Consider the following 18,630-nt stretch of genomic DNA (forward strand, 5'->3'; position numbering starts at 1 on the left):
TGACTTCTAAGGATCCTTCCACAATTCTGTGACTTCAAGCACTTTGTGGTTTTTAGCTCTCAAGGGAAAGGGATTAAGAGAAATAGGACCCTATTAGAATGTGAAACCTGAACTGTAGCAAATGCATTCTTAACAGCATTTTTGTGAGACTGAAGTGGTTGGTTTCTTTTGTGTGCCTGTGCCTGTGTGTATGTTCTCAAAATGTGCCCTTGTCTTGAATCAAGATAGCTTGGAATCTTGAGCTCATTCCTTAATGTAGGGTTGAATTGTAATTTTACTCCTCTCAAATTATTTCCTTCTCTACTTAAAACCTGGGTTGAGTAACTTGTAATAATTTACACCTTTCACATTGACTTGGCTATTTCCAGAGATTTAAGATGACATTAAATACAGCTATGCATATAAGTCATTATTGCCCCACTAGAGAAATCAAGAATCCAGAAAGCAGAGGGTATATCAGCTGTTAATTATATCCCCTAGTCACTCTGCCAAAAGTCAGCCCCTGTGTCCTAATACCAAAATAAGAGTCTCACAGTGTCAGACAGAATGAAAGTGTTAGATTTTTGTGTGCACATGATTTTTATGTAATGATTACTGGAAAATTACTACAGAAAAGTACTCTGGATTTCTGAATGGACTCCAGGAAAATGCAATGGGACTGCAGTATATTTGTGGAAAAATGGAATTGAAAAATAAGTGTATTCTTATGTAAAAAAATTGAAATCCTTACATAGTTTTTGCATAATATGCATTTTTATAAACTTTTCAAAGACCCTTTGTATTTTGTTTTGTCATAGGAGAAAATATACCCAAGGGAGTCAGTGTTGTGGTACAGTGGGTTAAGCACAGTTTGCAACACTGGCATCCCACATTGGTTCTAGCCCTGGCTACTCTCCTTCTAATGCTGCTCCCTGCTGTTGCACCTGGGAAAGCAGCCAAAGATGGCCCAAGTACTTGGGCCCCTGCCACGCATGTGGGAGACTCAGATGAGTTCTGGGGTCCTGGCTTCGGCTTGGCCCAGACCTGGCTGTTGAAGCTATTTGGGGAGTGAAAGAGCAGATGGAACCTCTCTCTGAGTCTCTCCATCTCTCTCTGTCATTCTGCCTTTCAAATAAATAAATGAATTTTTTAAAAATATAAAATGTACTCAGGAAAACCTTAGGTAGTAATTGGGTGTTTTTACTAAGCATCAATAAGATAAACACATGAGATCCAACTAAATTATCTGTGGATAGAGTTACAGATTATTGCTGGGTAGGAACCTTAGTAATTTTTAAGGTTCCTAGAAAGATAAAGTTTTACTTGGATAACATTTATATTTCATAAAATATTTCATTAACTTTATTTCATGTAATTCTTTCTTTCCAAAAGCCCTATGGGGCAACAATTCCTTTCTCAGATATATATCAAAGAGCACTGTGATTGTCTTTTACTGGCACTTAAGGCAATCAGGAAATATTTGTGGAACACTTTATTAATTCATTTATTTAAACTGTATATATTTATCATGTACAACATTAGTTTTTTTTCCATCTACTTGAAAAACAGAGTGTCAGAGAGGAAGGGAGGAAGGGTAGGATGGAGAGAGAGTTCTACCCACTGGTTCATTCCCCAAATGCCTGCAACCACCAGTCTGGGCCATTCCAAAGCCAGGAGCCCAGAACTCCACCCACATCTCCCATGTGGGTGGCAGGGACCAAAGAACTTGGATTATCATCTGCTGCCTCCCATGGTGCACATAGCAGGAAGCTGGAAAGAAAGCAGAGTAGCCAGAACTCTAACTGGCATGGTGATATGAGATGTGGGCATCCCAAGTGGTAGCTTAACCTGCTGTGCCATAATGCCCATCCCTGTGGAACATTTTAAAGACAGACAGACTGATATATTCAGCAACGACCTCAGTCAGTCACACAGTTACTAAGCAGTACAGCCAGGACTGGTAGCCAGATCTCCCCAGTCCAAGTCCAGATTAAACCTAGCTGTGACTTTTATTATTTTCTTTGGAATTTTTCAGTTTGTGTTATATTGCAAAGCAACAGAAACCAACTCTAGCTGACTTAGCAAAACAAAGAAGTGAATGGAAGGACGAGGATAGTTCACAGGATTGAAGGAAAAGCTGAAATGCCAGAAACCCAGATGTATGTCAGAATCTGGGCACGAAAACCAAGGAAACTCCAGGCTCCATGGGTAGGATGGCTGCTGTGGAATGTGGGCCATCCTTGAACACTGAAGTCCCAGCAGAGTCTGATGGACATACGACTTGAGCCAACCCCTCCCTGGTCATGGAGGCACAGGGCGTTTTTACTGATACTCACACAAGAAAACATGGAATGGGAGAACGTAGTTTCTGAGAAAAATCAGTACCAAAAGAAGGGAGGGCGAAGTGTTGCTGGTCAAAAACAGCAGATGTCCTGCCTGAGGGAACTAGGTTCTTCTGACTGAAAACTGGGGCAGTCCAGTAAATGCACCTGTATGGCCATGGCTTGTTTTTGTTTCGCTCTCCTACTAGAACATTTTGAGAGCAGGACCATGTTTATTGATCTTTGAAGCCTCAGTACCTGGCACATGGTAGGTACTCAGTAGTCATCACTGAGTGAGCAAATGGAGAAGCTCTTATTTCTGTCCCCATGGAAAACCAAGGCTGCCAGAGCTGTGGAACCTTGCCTTTGGAGCCACATAGAGAAGCTAGTGCTAGCTCGTGGGGGTGGAATCTCAGCAGATCCTGGAGGAAGAACCAACATATGCGCTTTGTGTGTTCCTAGTCACACTCACTTTTAAGGACTCATAAAATCACCTGGGGCATTTAACTATAGATGCTTGTGCCCTGTCCCAGTCTGATTAAATCAGAATCTCCAGGAGCTGTGCCCAGGATTATTTTTTTTCTTTTTACAGCTCCCCAGGTGATACTCAAGTCAACCAGGATTGAGAACCCCTACGCCACACTGTTGCTTTTGTTCAAGATAACTAAATGGGCTTTTAAGTGTGTCAGCTGCAAGTGATTAAATTCGCAGTATAAATGCTTATTACTGCCACATTGTAATTATATCCACAATGATTTACACTTGCTCTCTCTCTCAGTTGGATGTCTTCTAAATAAAAGACTGCAAGTCTTTTGCATCTTTGTAAACAGAAGTAGCAAACCAGGAACAAAATTTGACAACCGGGGAGCAGAGCTGTGAAGTTTTCGTGCTGGTGTTGCTTTAGTATCGTGAACAGAGCTACTCATAAATGATCAAGAGTTTTATAGGAACTGTAGTATAAAAAGCAATTTACTTCTCATGGGAAACATTAGAACTGGGTCACAGGTAAGACAAAGTGAACAGCCAGCCTCTGTAGAGAAACGCTGCATCCCAAGGTTAAGCCTTCTCGAATAGTCTCCAGTATGTCAGACTTCATTTACTCAAGATTGGAAAAACTACTTGTGAACAAAAGTAAATAAATACTAATTGTCATCTAGGTTCTCAGCAAACGGTGATTTTACTCCTTTTCCCAGGGGGCACTCAGCCATGTCTAGAGACTCTGTTTTTTTTATTATTTTTTAAAGATTTATTTATTTATTTGAAAGAGTTGCACAGAGAAAGAAGGAGAGGCAGAGAGAGAGGTCTTCCATACACTGGTTCACTCCCCAACTGGCCGTAAAGGCTGGAGCTGTGCCAGCCCGAAGCCAGGAGCCTCCTCTGGGTCTCCCATGCAGGTGCAGGGTCCCCAGGACTCGGGCCATCCTCCACTGCCTTCCCAGGCCACAGCAGAGAGCCGGATCAGAAGTGGAGCAGCCACAGCGCGCCGGCCCTGAGACACTTTAAATTGTAGCAACCTGGAAGGACAAGGTGGGAGGGTAGAGAGGCTGCGGAGTGTCTCTGGCTCCTGGTGGACAGGCCACTCCAGGCAGCTGCAAAACGTCCTGCTGTGAACAGCTCACCACCCCACAGAGATTATCCAACTCAAAATGTCCACTGTGCAGGGCTCTAGAATCCCTGCTGTAACTAGCCGATTCGAATGAATCCATTTCTTGATGGCCCAGAGAAGTGTGTTCACATTCCAGGACCATTTGGGTTTCAGTAAGCGAGGAAATCGGCAGTCGAGCACTTGGGGGTTGTTTTGTGTTTGAGGGCAGTCTCGTCTCCGCGAGTCACAGCTGATGGCGGTGCCTTCTGCTGCCTTCTTGCCGTCCTTCCATCATCTGGAGGTTCTGTGTCCACCTGCCAGGACAAGCACTGGCAGAGGCACCTTTGGTAGCAATTCTGTGTGGGTTGCATTTGTTTGTCAACAGAAACTACTATTACTAAAGGAATTATGCTAGTAATAACTGTTAGGCACCTATTCATAATGATTTATAGTATAGTAATATTTAAATGCCACATGCTTGAAAATTAAATACATTCAACTATAAAACCTCATTTCCAATGATACATATTTTTAGTGCAGAAGAATTGGACTTGATAAATAGACTTGTTTAACTGAAAGGACAGCCTAACTCATCACACGTTGTTTAAGGTCGGGTTAAGTGTGGAACTCAAAGTTCAGTGACTCCTTCCTTCCTTCCCGCCCACCCTCCTTTCTGGAATAGCCCTTAGTACCAAGTACTAGGGATCATGCTAAATAGACTGGATTTTCAGTTCTAGCTGATTTCTAGTTAGCATCTCCTTTAAAGAGATCTGGTGAGATTCCACTTCCTTGAGCTAGCACACCAACTGGTCTTAAAAGAGAGCGAGAAGAAGACAAATAAAAACTTAGCCTGCTCACTTATTTTGTGCTGTGCACAGCCACTTCTGTGTGGGGTAGCTTCAACAATGATTGGCAGAGAAGGGAGCTCCTGAGCTTCAGAAACCAAAATAACTGCAAGTGACGACAGACATTCCCCCTTAGCCCCACCACGCGCGTGCGCGCACACACACACACACACACACACACCTTTCAAAGGATGTGTGGAGCGTTTAAGGAGCTCCCAACACTTGCCATTTCCTAAGTGCCAGAAACAGTTTTGCATGTCTTTGCTGAATCCTCGACTGCAGGAGGGGCCTATTATTAACACCACTTTTTAGATGAGGAAACTGAAGGAGACATGAAGTAACGTAAGTGTTCCAAAGCATACAACTAAGGGGTAATAAAGGCCAGGTTTAAGTTGAGACTGCCTGGCTCAGAGGCCATGCACTCAGCCACCTCCCCAGCCGTTTACCCTTCAGAGGAGAACCTAGCACAAGTTCTTAGTTCCATGTTGAATTCTTCACTGCTAGGTTATGGTTAATTGGAATTCATTCATCTACAATGGAAATTAGACTTACAGTCTATTTGCTTCCCATGCTGTGTTGTTTTCTTTAAAAAAAAAAAAAAGATTTATTTAATTGAAAGATAGAATTACAGAGAGAGGTAAAGACAGAGAGAGAAGTCTTCTATCTGCTGGTTCACTCCCCAGATGGCCACAACGGCCGGAGCTGTGCTGATCCAAAGCCAGGAGCTTCTTCCAGGTCTCCCACGTGGGTGCAGGGGCACAAGGACTTGGGCCATCTTCTACTGCTTTCCCAGGCCAAAGCAGAGAGCTAGATTGGAAGAAGAGCGGCCAGGACTAGAACCGGCGCCCATATGGGATGCCGGTACTTCAGGCCAGGGCTTTAACCCACTGTACCATAGCACCGACCCCGCTGTGTTGTTTCCTGAGCTCTGTTGCAGATGAGCTCTCTTGTTGATCAACCTCTCTGCATTATAGATTGTGCTGTTGTCAAATCTATTAAAGGAATAAATGTAAAGTACTCTGACAATTAATTTTAGAATGGGCACTGCCAAGGCTGGCGCTGTTGCATAGCAGGTAAAGCCACAGCCTGTGAGGCTTCATCCCTTATGGGGGTCAGTTCAAGTCCCAGCTGTTCCACTTCTGATCCAGCTCCCTACTGTTGTGCCTGGGAAAGCAGGGGAAGATGACCCAAGTGCTTGGGTGCCTACACCCGCGTGGGAGACCTGGAAGAAGTTCCTGGTTCCTGGCTTCTGTCTGGCCCAGCCTTGTCTGTTGTGGCCATTTGGGGAGTGAACCAGCAGAAGGAAGATTTTCTCTCTCTCCCTGTCTCTCTCTCTCTCTCTCTCTCTCTCTCTCTGTAACTCTGTCTTTCAAATAAATAAAATAAATCTTTAAAGAAAAAAGAGAGATGGGCACTTCCATGGTGTGCTGGATATGGTTAGCACTGGCTTGGGAGGCATTTGCTGTCGGGACCTTGTGAACTAGTAAGCCCAGGAATTACTAAAAATTAAATCATATAACTTACAATTAAGTAAATTACCTTAAAACTCTCTCTGGGAAATAGTTGGTCAGTTTCTTGTTCAACCTGCACTTTGCATACAACCAAGCAGTTGCAATGCTGGGTGATTATCCCCTAGAAATGGAAGCTTACATTCAAAGAAGCCTATACATGAATGCTCATAGCAGCCTCGTATATGGCCACAAACTACCAACAACTCAAACGTCTTTCAGCAGATAAATAAATGGGTAAGAGAACTGTGATGTCGTCAAACCATGGAATACTACTCAGCAATAAAAAGGAAACAAACTATTAATACATACAACCTGGATGGGAGCTGATATTGGTCTACTCTGGTTGCCATAACAGAGTATCGTAGACTGAGTGGCTTAAACACCAGAAAGTTACCATTCACAGTTTGGCAGACTGGGAAGTCGAGGACCAAGGTGCTGGCTGATTTGGCTCCTGGTGTTTAGCTAGCCTCCTTCTCACTTCTGACATGTCCTTTTTCCAGTGCGTGCATGCAGACAGAGAAAGAGAGCAAGCTCCCCGTGTCTCTCCCTATAAGGGCACCAGTGTCATCCGGAGGACCTTGCTCTCATGACCTCATTAACCCTAATCATTCCCCAAAGCCTCAGTCTCCAAATACCATCACAGTGGCAGTTACAGCTTCAATACACTGATTTTGGAAGGGAGGGCAACACAAACACTCAGTCCATAACAGTTACATATTATAAGATTCTGCTTATACGACATTCTTAAAGTGACGTAGGTATAGTGATCAGTAGATGCCAGAGATTAGGTTTGGGGTGAAATATGACTTTTAAGGGGTAATGAGGGAGGGTTTTTTTTTTTTTTTTAATAATTGGTGTTGGAATAGTTCAGTATCCTAATGTTTATATGAATCCACATATGTAAAAATGTCATAGAACTGTATATACAAATAACAAAGGTATATAAAATTAGCAAAGGCCTAGTTACATTTGTATTTAAGTTAAAGATGTTGTATTGATGTCAGTTTCCTGGTTTTGACAGTGTCCTGTGCTTATATAAGGTGTTGTTGTTGGGGGTAGCTGAGTGAAGGGTACACAAGAACTCTGCTGTTTTTAAAATGTCTTGACTCTCAGTCTGTTTCAAAAAAATTTTTTTTTTAATTATTTATTTACTTGACAGGCAGAGTTACAGACAGAGAGAGGCAGAGAGAGAGAAATCTTCCATCTGCTGGTTCACTCACCAAATGGCCACAATGGCCAGAGCTGAGCTGATCTGAAGCCAGGAGCCAGGAGCTTTTTCCAGATCTCCTACAGGGGTACGGGGGCCCAAGCACTTGGGCCATCTTCTACTGCTTTTCTAGGCCATCAGCAGGGAGCTGGATCAGAAGTGGAGTGGCTGGGCCAGCGCCGTGGCTCACTTGGCTAATCCTCCTCCTGTGGTGCTGGCACCCCGGGTTCTAGTCCCAGTTGGGGCACCAGATTCTGTCCTGGTTGCTCCTCTTCCAGTCCAGCTCTCTGCTGTGGCCCAGAAGTGCAGTGGAGGATGGCCCAAGTCCTTGGGCCCTGCACCTGCATGGGAGACCAGGAGGAAGCACCTGGCTGCTGGCTTCGGATCAGTGCAGCGCACCAGCCGTAGCAGCCATTTGGGGAGTGAACCAATGGAAAAAGGAAGACCTCTCTCTCTCTCACTGTCTAACTCTGCCTGTAAAAAAAAAAAAAAAAAAAAGTGGAGTGGCAGGAACTCAAACTGATGCCCATATGGGATGCCAGCACCACAGATGGATGCCTAACTTACTATGCCACAGCACCACCCCTCAAAAAAACAGATTTTTAAAAGCCTTATGATACATAAAACAACATGGTCAAAATAAAAAAATAAACATTATTTTAGTTCCACTTATGTGAAGCTATAGAAGACAAAAGTAACTCATGAAGTTAGAAATTAAAAGTAGCTGAGCGGGGGTGCAGATGACTGGAAGGGGGATGAGGGAACTTTCTGGGGTGGTGGAAATAGCCTGTGTTTTATTTTGAGTGCTAGTTGCACAGTTATTTGGAATGGTTAAAACTAACCAAATTGGACACTTAAGAGCTAAGCATTTTGTTGTATGAAATTATTATTTGTATACAAATATGTATTTGATGTGTGACAAAACAAGTAAACTGAGAATGATAATCATAATTGTCTATAGTCTTGAGCGTTGATAGACCTGTCGAACCTGGATAATGGAAGCACCGTGTCATGTCGTGCTACTTGGGTGTCTCTTCCCAACTTCACATCCAGTGACTTCTCCTACTCACTCATTCTACAGATGAGGATATCATCATCTTAGGAGAGGAATGAGGGCTACTTCCTTTGGATGGAAATAGAAGCCATGGAAATGAGAAAGATGGTCCAGTGAGATTGAAGAATAATGAAAGTGGGTTGGGTAGAGTCTTCGGGTAGAGTTGGGTAGAGTCACTTAAAGAACAGGCAGTTGAAGAAGGACTTAGGTATGAGATGTAGAAGGACAGCCAGAGGAATCCAGGAGAGGGTGGAACAGAAAGAGTTTCAGAGGGATATATTCAGAAGGGCAGGCATTAATTAGAGAGATTTTTTTTAAATAAAGGAAAAACTGAGGCATGTTTGTTTGATTTCACAACCAGAAAATTGGTTGTGGCCTTAGAAAAGTCATATAAAGTAGAAGATATATTTCAAGACCCTTCTCACCTGCATTCTGTATCTTTCTCAGTAAATGGCACAACCATTTATCCAGCTGTCCAAGGAAAACATTTGAGAGTCACACTAGAATCCTTCTTTCCCTACTTCCCACATTTGGGAGGGTCATCAAGACCTGTGCATGTTCCCCATAAATGTCTTCACCCCCCTTTATCTCACTTCCACTGCCCTTGTGCCTTCATTCTCTTGTCTGAATGACTGCAATTTTAACATGTTCAGCTGATTGTATCACGCTCCATGTTCAAAACAGAGCTATCCAAAGATTGCACATTCCCATAACTTGGTGTTTGTAACTTGGCGTCTGTGAATCTGAAAAGAGAGAAAAAACATATGAGCATGGACATGCATCTTGAGAAAGGAATGGCTCTAATCACACTCAGAGGGGTCTGGGATCCAAAATGTCTACTAATCAATGCCTTTAGTCTAAATACATTCTGTGGTCCAAAGTCAAGGTCATCCGTGAGTTGCTTCCATCTACTCATCTAGTGCCATCTGCTGGCACCCTCTTCCACCTAGTTTGTCATGGACCAGCAGTACAGGTTTCTTGTAGCATCCAGAATGTGCCATTTGTTGTTTTCCAGGTCTCTGTACAGGCTGCTCTTCCTGAATGCCCGTTCTTTCCTCCATCCGCCTTCTGCCTTCAAGTGCCACTTACAGAGCTCTTCCGCCCAGAGCCTTTCATGGACAACCTCTGCTCTCTGCACTCCCACTGAGCCTTTTAGCGTTCGCTGTGTCCTACTCTAATTGTTAGTTCACAGCTCTGTCTCTCCATGTGACCGCAAACTCGTGAGGGGCTTGGCTGTGCATTTTCATTCCTAAAAGCATCTGTCAGGTGGAATACACAAGTGAAGGGAGGAATCAGCTGTAGGACAAATATGTGGCCTTTTTTCCTCTTAGGTGCTCTTGATCAGACCACAGAATGGATAAAAGAATCCGTCAGTGAAGAATTACTTTCTTTGTCTGACGCTGCTGTAACTCCTGGGGTGGAAAATAGCTCCAAGCCAAGCCTGAGTCCTACACTGGTGCTAAATAACAGTTACTTGAAGCTGTTGCAATGGGATTATCAGAAAAAAGAATTACCCGAGGTGAGTGAGTTTTTTTTTTTTTTTTCTGTCCCCAGGTTGTCTAGTATTTAAGTTCTAACTCTGAATTCAGCTGACTTGCCTGTGTTACATGTGTTTTAATGATTTTACTAAAAACCAATAAAAATGGGAGTTTGGATATGACATTGCTTATTTTACATTTTCATGGTATTGAGCTTCCCTTTCTATTTTTACGTTTTAAATAAATATGCTAGACACTCATGACAGATGGAACACGTCTTCAGGAACTGACAGAAAAGCTGAATCAATTGAAAATTATTGCCTGCCTGTCCCTAATTACCAACAACATGGTGGGTGCTATTACAGAAGGCCTGCCTGAGCTTGCAAACAGGTTAAAAAGGATTTCAGCTGTTCTTCTTGAAGGCATGAACAAAGAGTAAGTTCCAAATGTTTGTATGTGCTCCCTTCCATATTACGGCTCTGCGTGTGTTTCAGAGAACGAGAACGACCTTGGGCATCTGGGTGTGATGTTCAGGACCAAACTTTAGAGAAGCTTATCTATCTTACACCTCCTTTTTCTAGATTTTCTTTTAATATCTCCGAAAGCTTAGATGTCCTCTCGTAGGAAGGGAGAGCTGTTTTCCGTAACCAGTGCCAGGAGGAGTGTAGTATATCCACTTGGGATGGGTGTGTCCGGGAGCTTTTCTTTGACAGCACTGTGGGAAGAACAACCAACCAACAGAAATCCACCCCCTTCAGTGTTTCGAATGGCCCTATCAAAAAGTGTTTTCCAGGCTGGATTCTTAGGACTCTGTCACTTCTCTGCAGTGAAATGTTTGCTGACTTCCCCAACCCGCCCTTCCATGGAGTCTTTGAAGGTGATGACAGTTCTGTCCTTCAGAGATGTGATACAAGTCCAGTGGAGGTTTTGTTTTGGATAAATTCATCTTCTGTATCAAACCGTTATTGACTGTTAGAGTCCAGTTTAGATTTTTGCATTTAGGTCATCCTGTTGGAAATCCTAAGCCAGAAAATGGCCCTAGTCTCGGTCAATGGCCAGACGTCTCCATAGGTCTTATGTGGGCCAGCTCCTCCTGCTAGACCTCCTTTCCAGTGTTTGAGGGGTACAAGTCCTCTTTTTCCTGCTATTGAAAGGGGATGTACGTGTCTTCCCATTCTCCGACCCATTACTCAGACGGCATATACATTTTTGATAAAATCCTAGAACATTAAGAGCCAAATGGAACCCGAGTGGTTACAGAATCCAAACTTCTCATTTTTAGCTGATGCTCGAGTAAAGAACAGAAGGTGCCTTGGGCTGCACCACCAGAAAAGGCCTGAGTCCTGGTCTGACTCTTTCAAGGCCCTGCCCTTTCTGCTGATGCTGGTGCCAACCAGCCAGGCTTCTTTATTGCATAGTCCAGGACTCAAGTTCTTTAACAAAAATAAATCTCTTGTTTTGCAGTTGGTCTTATCTTAGCATTTCTCCACACTAGGTAACCATTACTGTCCAGAAATTTTTATTTATTAAGCCTGTAGTCAGCACCCTGTGCTGCTTAGGTATTCATGTAAAGCAAATAGAAGGTGGTTACTAGTTTGGGTCAGGCAGACCAGGATTAAATCCAAGCTCTGCTATTTGCTTGTTATAGATGCTTGAATATGTTCTTGAATCGTGCTGAGGATCACTTCCTCGCCTGTAAAAAGCAATTGTAACTGTACTGACCTTGGAGTTGTAAGAATTTAAGATGGTTCATGTGAAGCACTTACTACAGGTGTCTGGCATATCGTATGTGCCTGATGAATATTAGCTATTAATAACTGTTCTGTTGTTAAATCACCCTCCATTTAGCTTTTTCTGGTGGTTTATCTGGCTCTGTATTTGTTCTGTTAATTTTTTTTCCCTGTGTTAGGAAATAGACACAGTCAATTCCCAGTTGCCCTCATTATGGATGGGGTAAGCATCCATAATGTAAAAAAGCAGACCATCCCTAATAATCAGTCAGCCTGCCTCTCATTTATATTTGATTGGATAATGCATCTTGAAAACTAGCAAAAAGCTTGCTTTTTCTATTGTGACTAGAAAACCATGGTATTAAAATTAATTTTTTCCTTATCCTAAGAACTCACTAGTTAAAAGCAGGAGAAAGTTAAGGCAGTGTCTTGTAGTGGAGAAAAAGTCAGGAAGTAAAAGGTTTTGTCTCATACAATCTACTCTTGGATTCTGGAACCCCAAAGGTAGGTACAGTGTAGGTGCGTAACAAATTCCAGACGAGGCAGAAACCAAGATTTTTTTCATTGTTGTTAATGATGACGATAATAAAAAGCATTTTGTTTTTTCTTCTTCTCATTAAGCATTGACTACATGCCTGTCAGTCTGCTAAGAGCTAACACAGGCATATAACAAGGTCCACGGGAGAGGACCTTGAACCCAGGTCCACATACTCCGTGATTTCTACTCTCACTCACTCATTATACTGCCTTCTATCCTTGGGCCCTTCTCCCATCCTTTCATTCCCATTTTCACAGAGTTACCTTACATACCTTTTCTGGCTAGGGAGATGCAGTTTTTAATTATCATTCCCTAATAAAGTAGATCCAGAAAATTTCCTCATTACCACTTTTTCCTTATCATTTGTATAACCCACTTCTTTGTTACTTTTCACAGTTTCTTCATTGCTATATATTTAGGATTATTAATCAATTATTTGAAATTAGTTAGAAGATGGCACTTACTATCTTTGGTTATGATCAGTCAGGAGTTTTAGATAATTTAACCTCTGAACATTCTGTTGTTTTGATTGGTGTTATAGATTTACTTCTCAAGCACAGATAAATGAATTGATTCTGCCCCATTTTCCAAGCACATTAAAAAAAAAATGAGTGAAACCACTCAGACCAAAGTATTTATATTAAGAAGTAAATTGATGTTTTCCATTCCCTTCTGATAGCCCTGCATGTACATTGGGTTGTAGACTTATTTTTTCAAAAAATACATTTTTCTGATTCTGCCTTCCTGTTTAAACAGTACTTAAACAATGAGTGGTTTTGAATATTTAAAAATCTGCTCCATTTGAAGGCTGGGGACTGGGAGGAGTGACTATTTCCTAAATTCATTCTAATGGAGGTAATTGTTGTCAGCATAAGGGAAAATTGATGGGCATCTGAAACAAGTTAATTAAAATATACTTTCCCTGGTGGGATTTTATTTTTATGTGTTATAGGACATCTAACTTAAAAGAAGTCTTGAATTCAGTTGGTGTTCAGACTTGCGTTGAAGTCAACAAGAGCCTGACGGAGAGAGGCTTACCCACTTTAAATGCTGAGGTTCAAGCTAATCTCGTGGGTCAGTTTTCAAGCATCGAAGAGGAGGATAATCCTATTTGGACCTTGATTGGTGAGTCTTCATTTATTTGTTGGTTTCTGCTTCAATTCCAATTCACTTTAGCTGGCTGGTTTTGACTAGTGCCAGTCAAATTTTAGTCTGAAACACATGGATTGCTTTCAGAGGATAAACGTAAAGCAGTGTTAACATTTGCAAAGCTCTGGGACTAACTGCTTCCTCTGTGTCTATGTGTAGTGGGGTAGGAGATGGTCCCAGGCTTACTGTCCTAGCCATGCAGCCAATAGGTTTTATGAAGAAAATGACACAGTGCTGCAGTAATGTTAAAATCCTAAAATCAGTTGTACCACTTCCTCCTGCTGGCAGTGTGCATGCAGAAAGTAGAGAGCGGCTCTTCTCAAGTAATCCTGAGGGAACTGAGGCCCCTTTCGTGGTCAGGCGTAAAGAGACGAAGAGTAAAAGGCCTGGAACCGGGAGGTCAGTGGGGGGAGGCTCTTCCTGTACGTTGGCCTGAAAGGAGCTATCTCAGCATCATGCTGTGTTGGTGAGTTGGAAAAATGGAGAATTGCTCTCAGTTAGGGCTTTTTCTGTTACTTGTGACAAAAACTCTAAACCTCTCAACTATAGGCAAAATGAGCATTTCTTTTCTCACGTCACTGAGACGACCAGGAGCAGGCCTGACTGCTGGTTCCGCCCAGTGGGAGCTCAAGTTGTGTCCGTGGTTTTCCCGTCTCCATGTCTCAGCACAGCCTTCCTCTGGGCTGGCCGTGGTCACAGACTGTTCCTGTGACAGCAGGATGGCTGCGGCTCCAGCCCATGTCTTTCCAAGGTTAAATGAAGCAAAGTACGGGGAAGCTGCCTCCCTGTTAACTCAACAGCGGCCCCAGTATTGAGGCTCATTAGCCTGGCTGTCTGTATTCTTTCTTGAATCATCACTGTGGCCAGAGGGAAGGAACTTAAGCCCGAGACATGTGAGCCAGGGGACAACCTTCTTTACGTGTGACACGTGGTGAGAGGAGGGAGGTGATGGTTCCCCTGGAAGAAAATCAGGGCATTGTGGCCGTAGAAAGGGGCACAGGCTAGTGTGTGGCAAAACGCAAGTGTCTACTACAGAGGCTGAGAACCAAGCCTAGAAGGAGAGTAGAATTAGAATATACCAAAGTGCAACATTGCTGCAAAAATACAAATACATTCTATTTGTTTGTGGCTCTCAAATGGTTTGCCTTGTCATTATCCCTGGGGCTTGGAGTGCAGGTCCACAGCCCGTTTGTGTGGCTACAAGGCTTCAGCTCCCCGCCTCCAGAAAAGAGCATGGCTGATGCACAGCACCGTGGGCAGCAGGAGAGGCTGCCATTCAGAGGGGACAGTTGATAAGGGCAACAAACAGCACAACCACAGCCAGCTGGGACTGGGCCCTTACCCTGTATGGGCTCATATGCTGACACGGACCTGCCCTCACAGCAGGTGGTCTCCAGCTGAACCAGTGGTCCCTGGGAGATGGTGTTCCTAGGAGGCTAAGGAGTGGCTGGGGGACTGAAACACTGCATAGCAGACCCTGCCGTGGACTGCTGGATGTCCACTAGTGTGCAGGCCTCAGAGGACAGCCTCATGTTGGCTCAACTGCTGTGTCTCCATGCAGTGCTGACAATGTTATGGGTGAATGCCTGGGGGCCATGAAGAGGTTCAGTAACTCTCACTGAAGGTCACTTAATTAGCTGAGGGCAGCTTTGGGTTCTTCCCTAGCCTGACTCCAGAGCTTACATTCCTAACCGCTCTGACTCATGGGAGTCAGTGGGAGCCCTGCAGCTTGTTGGCGGGTGGCCAGAATGTCAGAGTGTGCTCTGGGCATTTGCTTAAGAGAAAGGAAGCACTTGGCAATGTCAGAACGGACAGGGACAGGAAGTGCCCCACCCCATTGGCCTCTGACGATCCGTTAAAGCAACTTTTGTCCACCCAGCTCTTCTCAGCCTTACTTTCCCGAACTTCTGCAAATTGAAAACTTTTTTTTTTCAAATCTCATTGAAAATATTGTTGTCCTAGCAACTCCAGCAACTTACTTCAGCGTCTCTCATTCAGCTTTGGAAGCCAAAGACACACCTTTGGTAGGGACTCTGTCTGATCTGGACAAATGCCCCTGTCGCTTTAGTCTTGGCCTAAAACATGCAGAGGAGACAGAACCACTCGTCTGTATACTAGCAGTTTTGAAAGGATTTCATTTTGCCATTCACCTTGTGGGAAACTGGTTATATCTGTGATGAAGTTAGACCTGACAGTCTATATTCAGTCGAAAGGGAAATTTGGTATTTAGTTAATTCTTAGTTTTCTGCCTATTAAGTAGTTAGAATTGATTAAGCACTTGGGAAAGATCCCTGGGATATAAGGGCTTGGCCCATGTTAACTATGGTTCTCCTTCCTGTTCCATGTACCCATAGTCTGATTTCTGTGTTCTTAGCTGGTGTGCTGTTTATTTACCCAAAGGGATAACAGTTCTCATTGTGTATGTGTGTGTGTGTGTGTGTGTGTGTGTGTTTTAAAGATTTATTTATATATTTGAAAGTCAGAGTTACACAGAGAGAGGAGAGGCAGAGATAGAGAGAGGTATTCCATCTGCTGGTTCATTCTCCAATTGGCCGCAATGGCTGGAGCTATGCTGATCTGAAGACAGGAGCTACGAGCCACTTCTGGGTCTCCCATGTGGGTGCCGGGGCCCAAGTCCTTGGGCCATCTTCTACTGCTTTCCCAGGCCATAGTAGAGAGCTGGATTTGAAGTGGAGCAGCCAGGTCTCAAACTGGCACCCATATGGGATGCTGGTGCTACAGACCAGGGCTTTAACCCACTGCGCCACAGTGCCAGCCCCTCTCATTGTGTTTTTAGCCATTTAAAAAGATACTTCTAAAGGCAGCTTTCTTTAAAACCAGTTTTTTTTTTTCTTAAAATGTATAACAAAAAACAGGAAAAATTATTTAGGTAGTATGGACCACCTGCTGTGTAGACTATTTGTATACACACAGCATTCAAACGTAGATGTTTGTTGAAAGTGATTTTCAGTTTTACAGGTGATACACGAATGACTTCTCCTTGTTGAAATTCAGATGAGGCTGAGATCATCTTTGCTGCCTTCTCCACTCTGCACTCTTTCCCAGGTCTCATTGTTTTCAGTTTGGTGATTATAGACTTTTTTCATTCCATTCTCACATCAGTTCAATCAGCACTTACATTGTGCCTGCTATATGTCAGACCAGGAATATAAAGATACCAAAGACAAAGCCCTCACCCTCAAAGGGCCCACTGGTAGCAGAGGTGAGAGACACATTCTCAACTGGCAAAAATAGGCTGTGATAGTTTAAGAGTAGGTCTTTGGGAAGCCACAGGAAGGAGGTAACTTTAGGCTTGGCATTGAAGGAAGCTTCTGACTCAGGGCAGAGATGAAATGAGATGGAAGGGCATTCTAGCAAGAGGAAACAATTTTTGAAAGATTTATTTTATTTATTTCAAATGCAGAGTGATAGAGAGGAATGGGAAAAGACAGAGAGGGAGAGAGAGAGAGTGAAAGAAAGAAATCTTCTGTCTTGTGGTTCACTCCCCAAATGGCCACAATGGCTGGAACTGATCCAGGTTGAAGGCAGGAGCCTGGAGTTCCATTCAGGTCTTCTATGTGGGTGGCAGGGGCCCAAGTACTTGGACCACCCTCCACCGCCTTCCCAGGTGCATTGGCAGAGAACTATACTGGAAGTGGAATAGCCAGGACTTGAACCAGAGCTCTGATATGGGATGCCAGCACTGCAGGTGGCAGCTTACCTCCCTGCACCACAATGCAGGTCCCAAGAGGAACCAATTCTAAACCATGTATATGGGACATTGGAAACTAAGTTCCAGGTCAGATCTGGCTGGATTGTGTGATTTTGGAGAGAAATGTTTGAAGATCAGAGCTTCATTTAATGTCATAGATGTTCAACTTTGATGGAGTGCATTTTGCAAATGTTCTTATTTGTGAATTTTCTGCTTCCAAAGGCAGAGAAAGCTGGAGGCAGCCCGAGCAGAGAAAGCCTGGAGGCAGCAGGACTGATTTGTCCAGTCCATCTGCAGCCTAATTTTTATGCACACTTGAGTGCTTTTGTGCAGCAGTAGCCTCAGATTCAGGTGCATTGAAGCAGTGAAGTGAGAAGGGTGGGGAAGGTGGGAAACTAGAGTGTATGTTGGGGCGGCCTTCCTCAGTGTCTCTTGATTGAAGTTGAGGTTGGCCACGTGTGGTGACCATATAATCTGTTGTCCAAAACAGAACCCCTTGGAGGACTCTTTTTAATTATGTCAGGACGACATGTATAAACTTTGACTGTCCGGGAAAACTTAGATGTATAGTCACCATGACCATGTAGTAATAAAAGTGCCTAAATTTGCCGGATCTGTAGATGTTTCAAGAAGAATCAGAAATTCGGATTTCTATGTGAAACTTCCTGCTTTTGAGTGGCTTCTTTTAAAGCAGTCCAAACAACAAACATGACATGGGCCAAACAAGCAGTGCAAGTTTTCAAACTCAGCCTTAGTGTACATAATTATAATCATGGACATTAGGGATTGACTTTTGTCAGATTCCTCTCTACAAGGGCTATACAGTTCAGGCTACCCCAAAACTCCATTGCTTAAAAATATGAACATTTTGTATTCCCACAAGTCTGTGAGGAGTTGGGTAGTTTTGGGTCTTGCTGGACTCACTCATGAATCTGTGGTTGGTCAGCTGTGGCTCAGGTAAGCAGCTCTTTTTCAGATGTCTGAGAACTGATTGGTGAGAGGCTGGTCTAGGCTGCCTCACTTGGAACATCTCGGTTTCCTTCCCCTTGGTCTCTCACACTCTAGCAAGTCAAGGCTTGTTCGCTTGGTGTTGGTTGGCAGAGCGTCGACTGTGAATCGTGCCTCCTGAGCACGGGCATGGCAGGACATGCTGGCATTTCTGCTTCATTCTCTCTCGGACAAAGCAAGTCATAAGGTCCGCCAGATTCAAGGCATGGAGAAAAACACTCCATCCCTTGATGGGAGGAACAGCACACCGCTTTGTAAAAAGTTTGAGTGTAGGAAATGGTAAAGAATTGAGAACATTATTGCAATCAACCTATTATAATTTTTTGTTCTTGTTTTAAGAATTATGTACTTTAATAATGGGACAGATAAAAACATCTTTTTTTCCCCCTACAGATAAACGAGTCCAACTATACATGAAAAGTCTACTTTGTCTTCCAAGCCCTCAAAAATGTATGCCCCCGGTGCCAGGAGGCCTTGCTGTCATTCAGCAGGAACTAGAAGCACTGGGCTCTC

The 18,630-nt window shown here is 43.5% G+C and overlaps 1 protein-coding gene across 2 annotated transcripts in view; it reads left to right on the forward strand.

Annotated features, from left to right (window-relative positions):
- The window catches only part of TCP11L2 (t-complex 11 like 2), a 45,930-nt gene that overhangs the window by 26,822 nt on the left and 478 nt on the right, over positions 1-18,630 (forward strand). The window contains exons 7-10 of one of the 2 annotated variants that reach the window (XM_002711428.6): positions 9,834-10,021; positions 10,234-10,415; positions 13,201-13,373; positions 18,511-18,630. The exon at positions 18,511-18,630 is cut by the window's right edge and continues 478 nt beyond it. In XM_002711428.6, coding sequence (XP_002711474.2) covers positions 9,834-10,021; positions 10,234-10,415; positions 13,201-13,373; positions 18,511-18,630 — 663 coding nt within the window. Of the gene's footprint in view, positions 1-2,892; positions 3,464-9,833; positions 10,022-10,233; positions 10,416-13,200; positions 13,374-18,510 lie in introns of those variants that run through there. The other variant, XM_089307580.1, reaches the window with a different exon arrangement.

Source organism: Oryctolagus cuniculus, chromosome 11 (genome assembly GCF_051225735.1).
Source record: "Oryctolagus cuniculus isolate XC-2025 breed Fujian yellow rabbit chromosome 11, ASM5122573v1, whole genome shotgun sequence".
Taxonomy (NCBI): Eukaryota; Metazoa; Chordata; class Mammalia; order Lagomorpha; family Leporidae; genus Oryctolagus; species Oryctolagus cuniculus.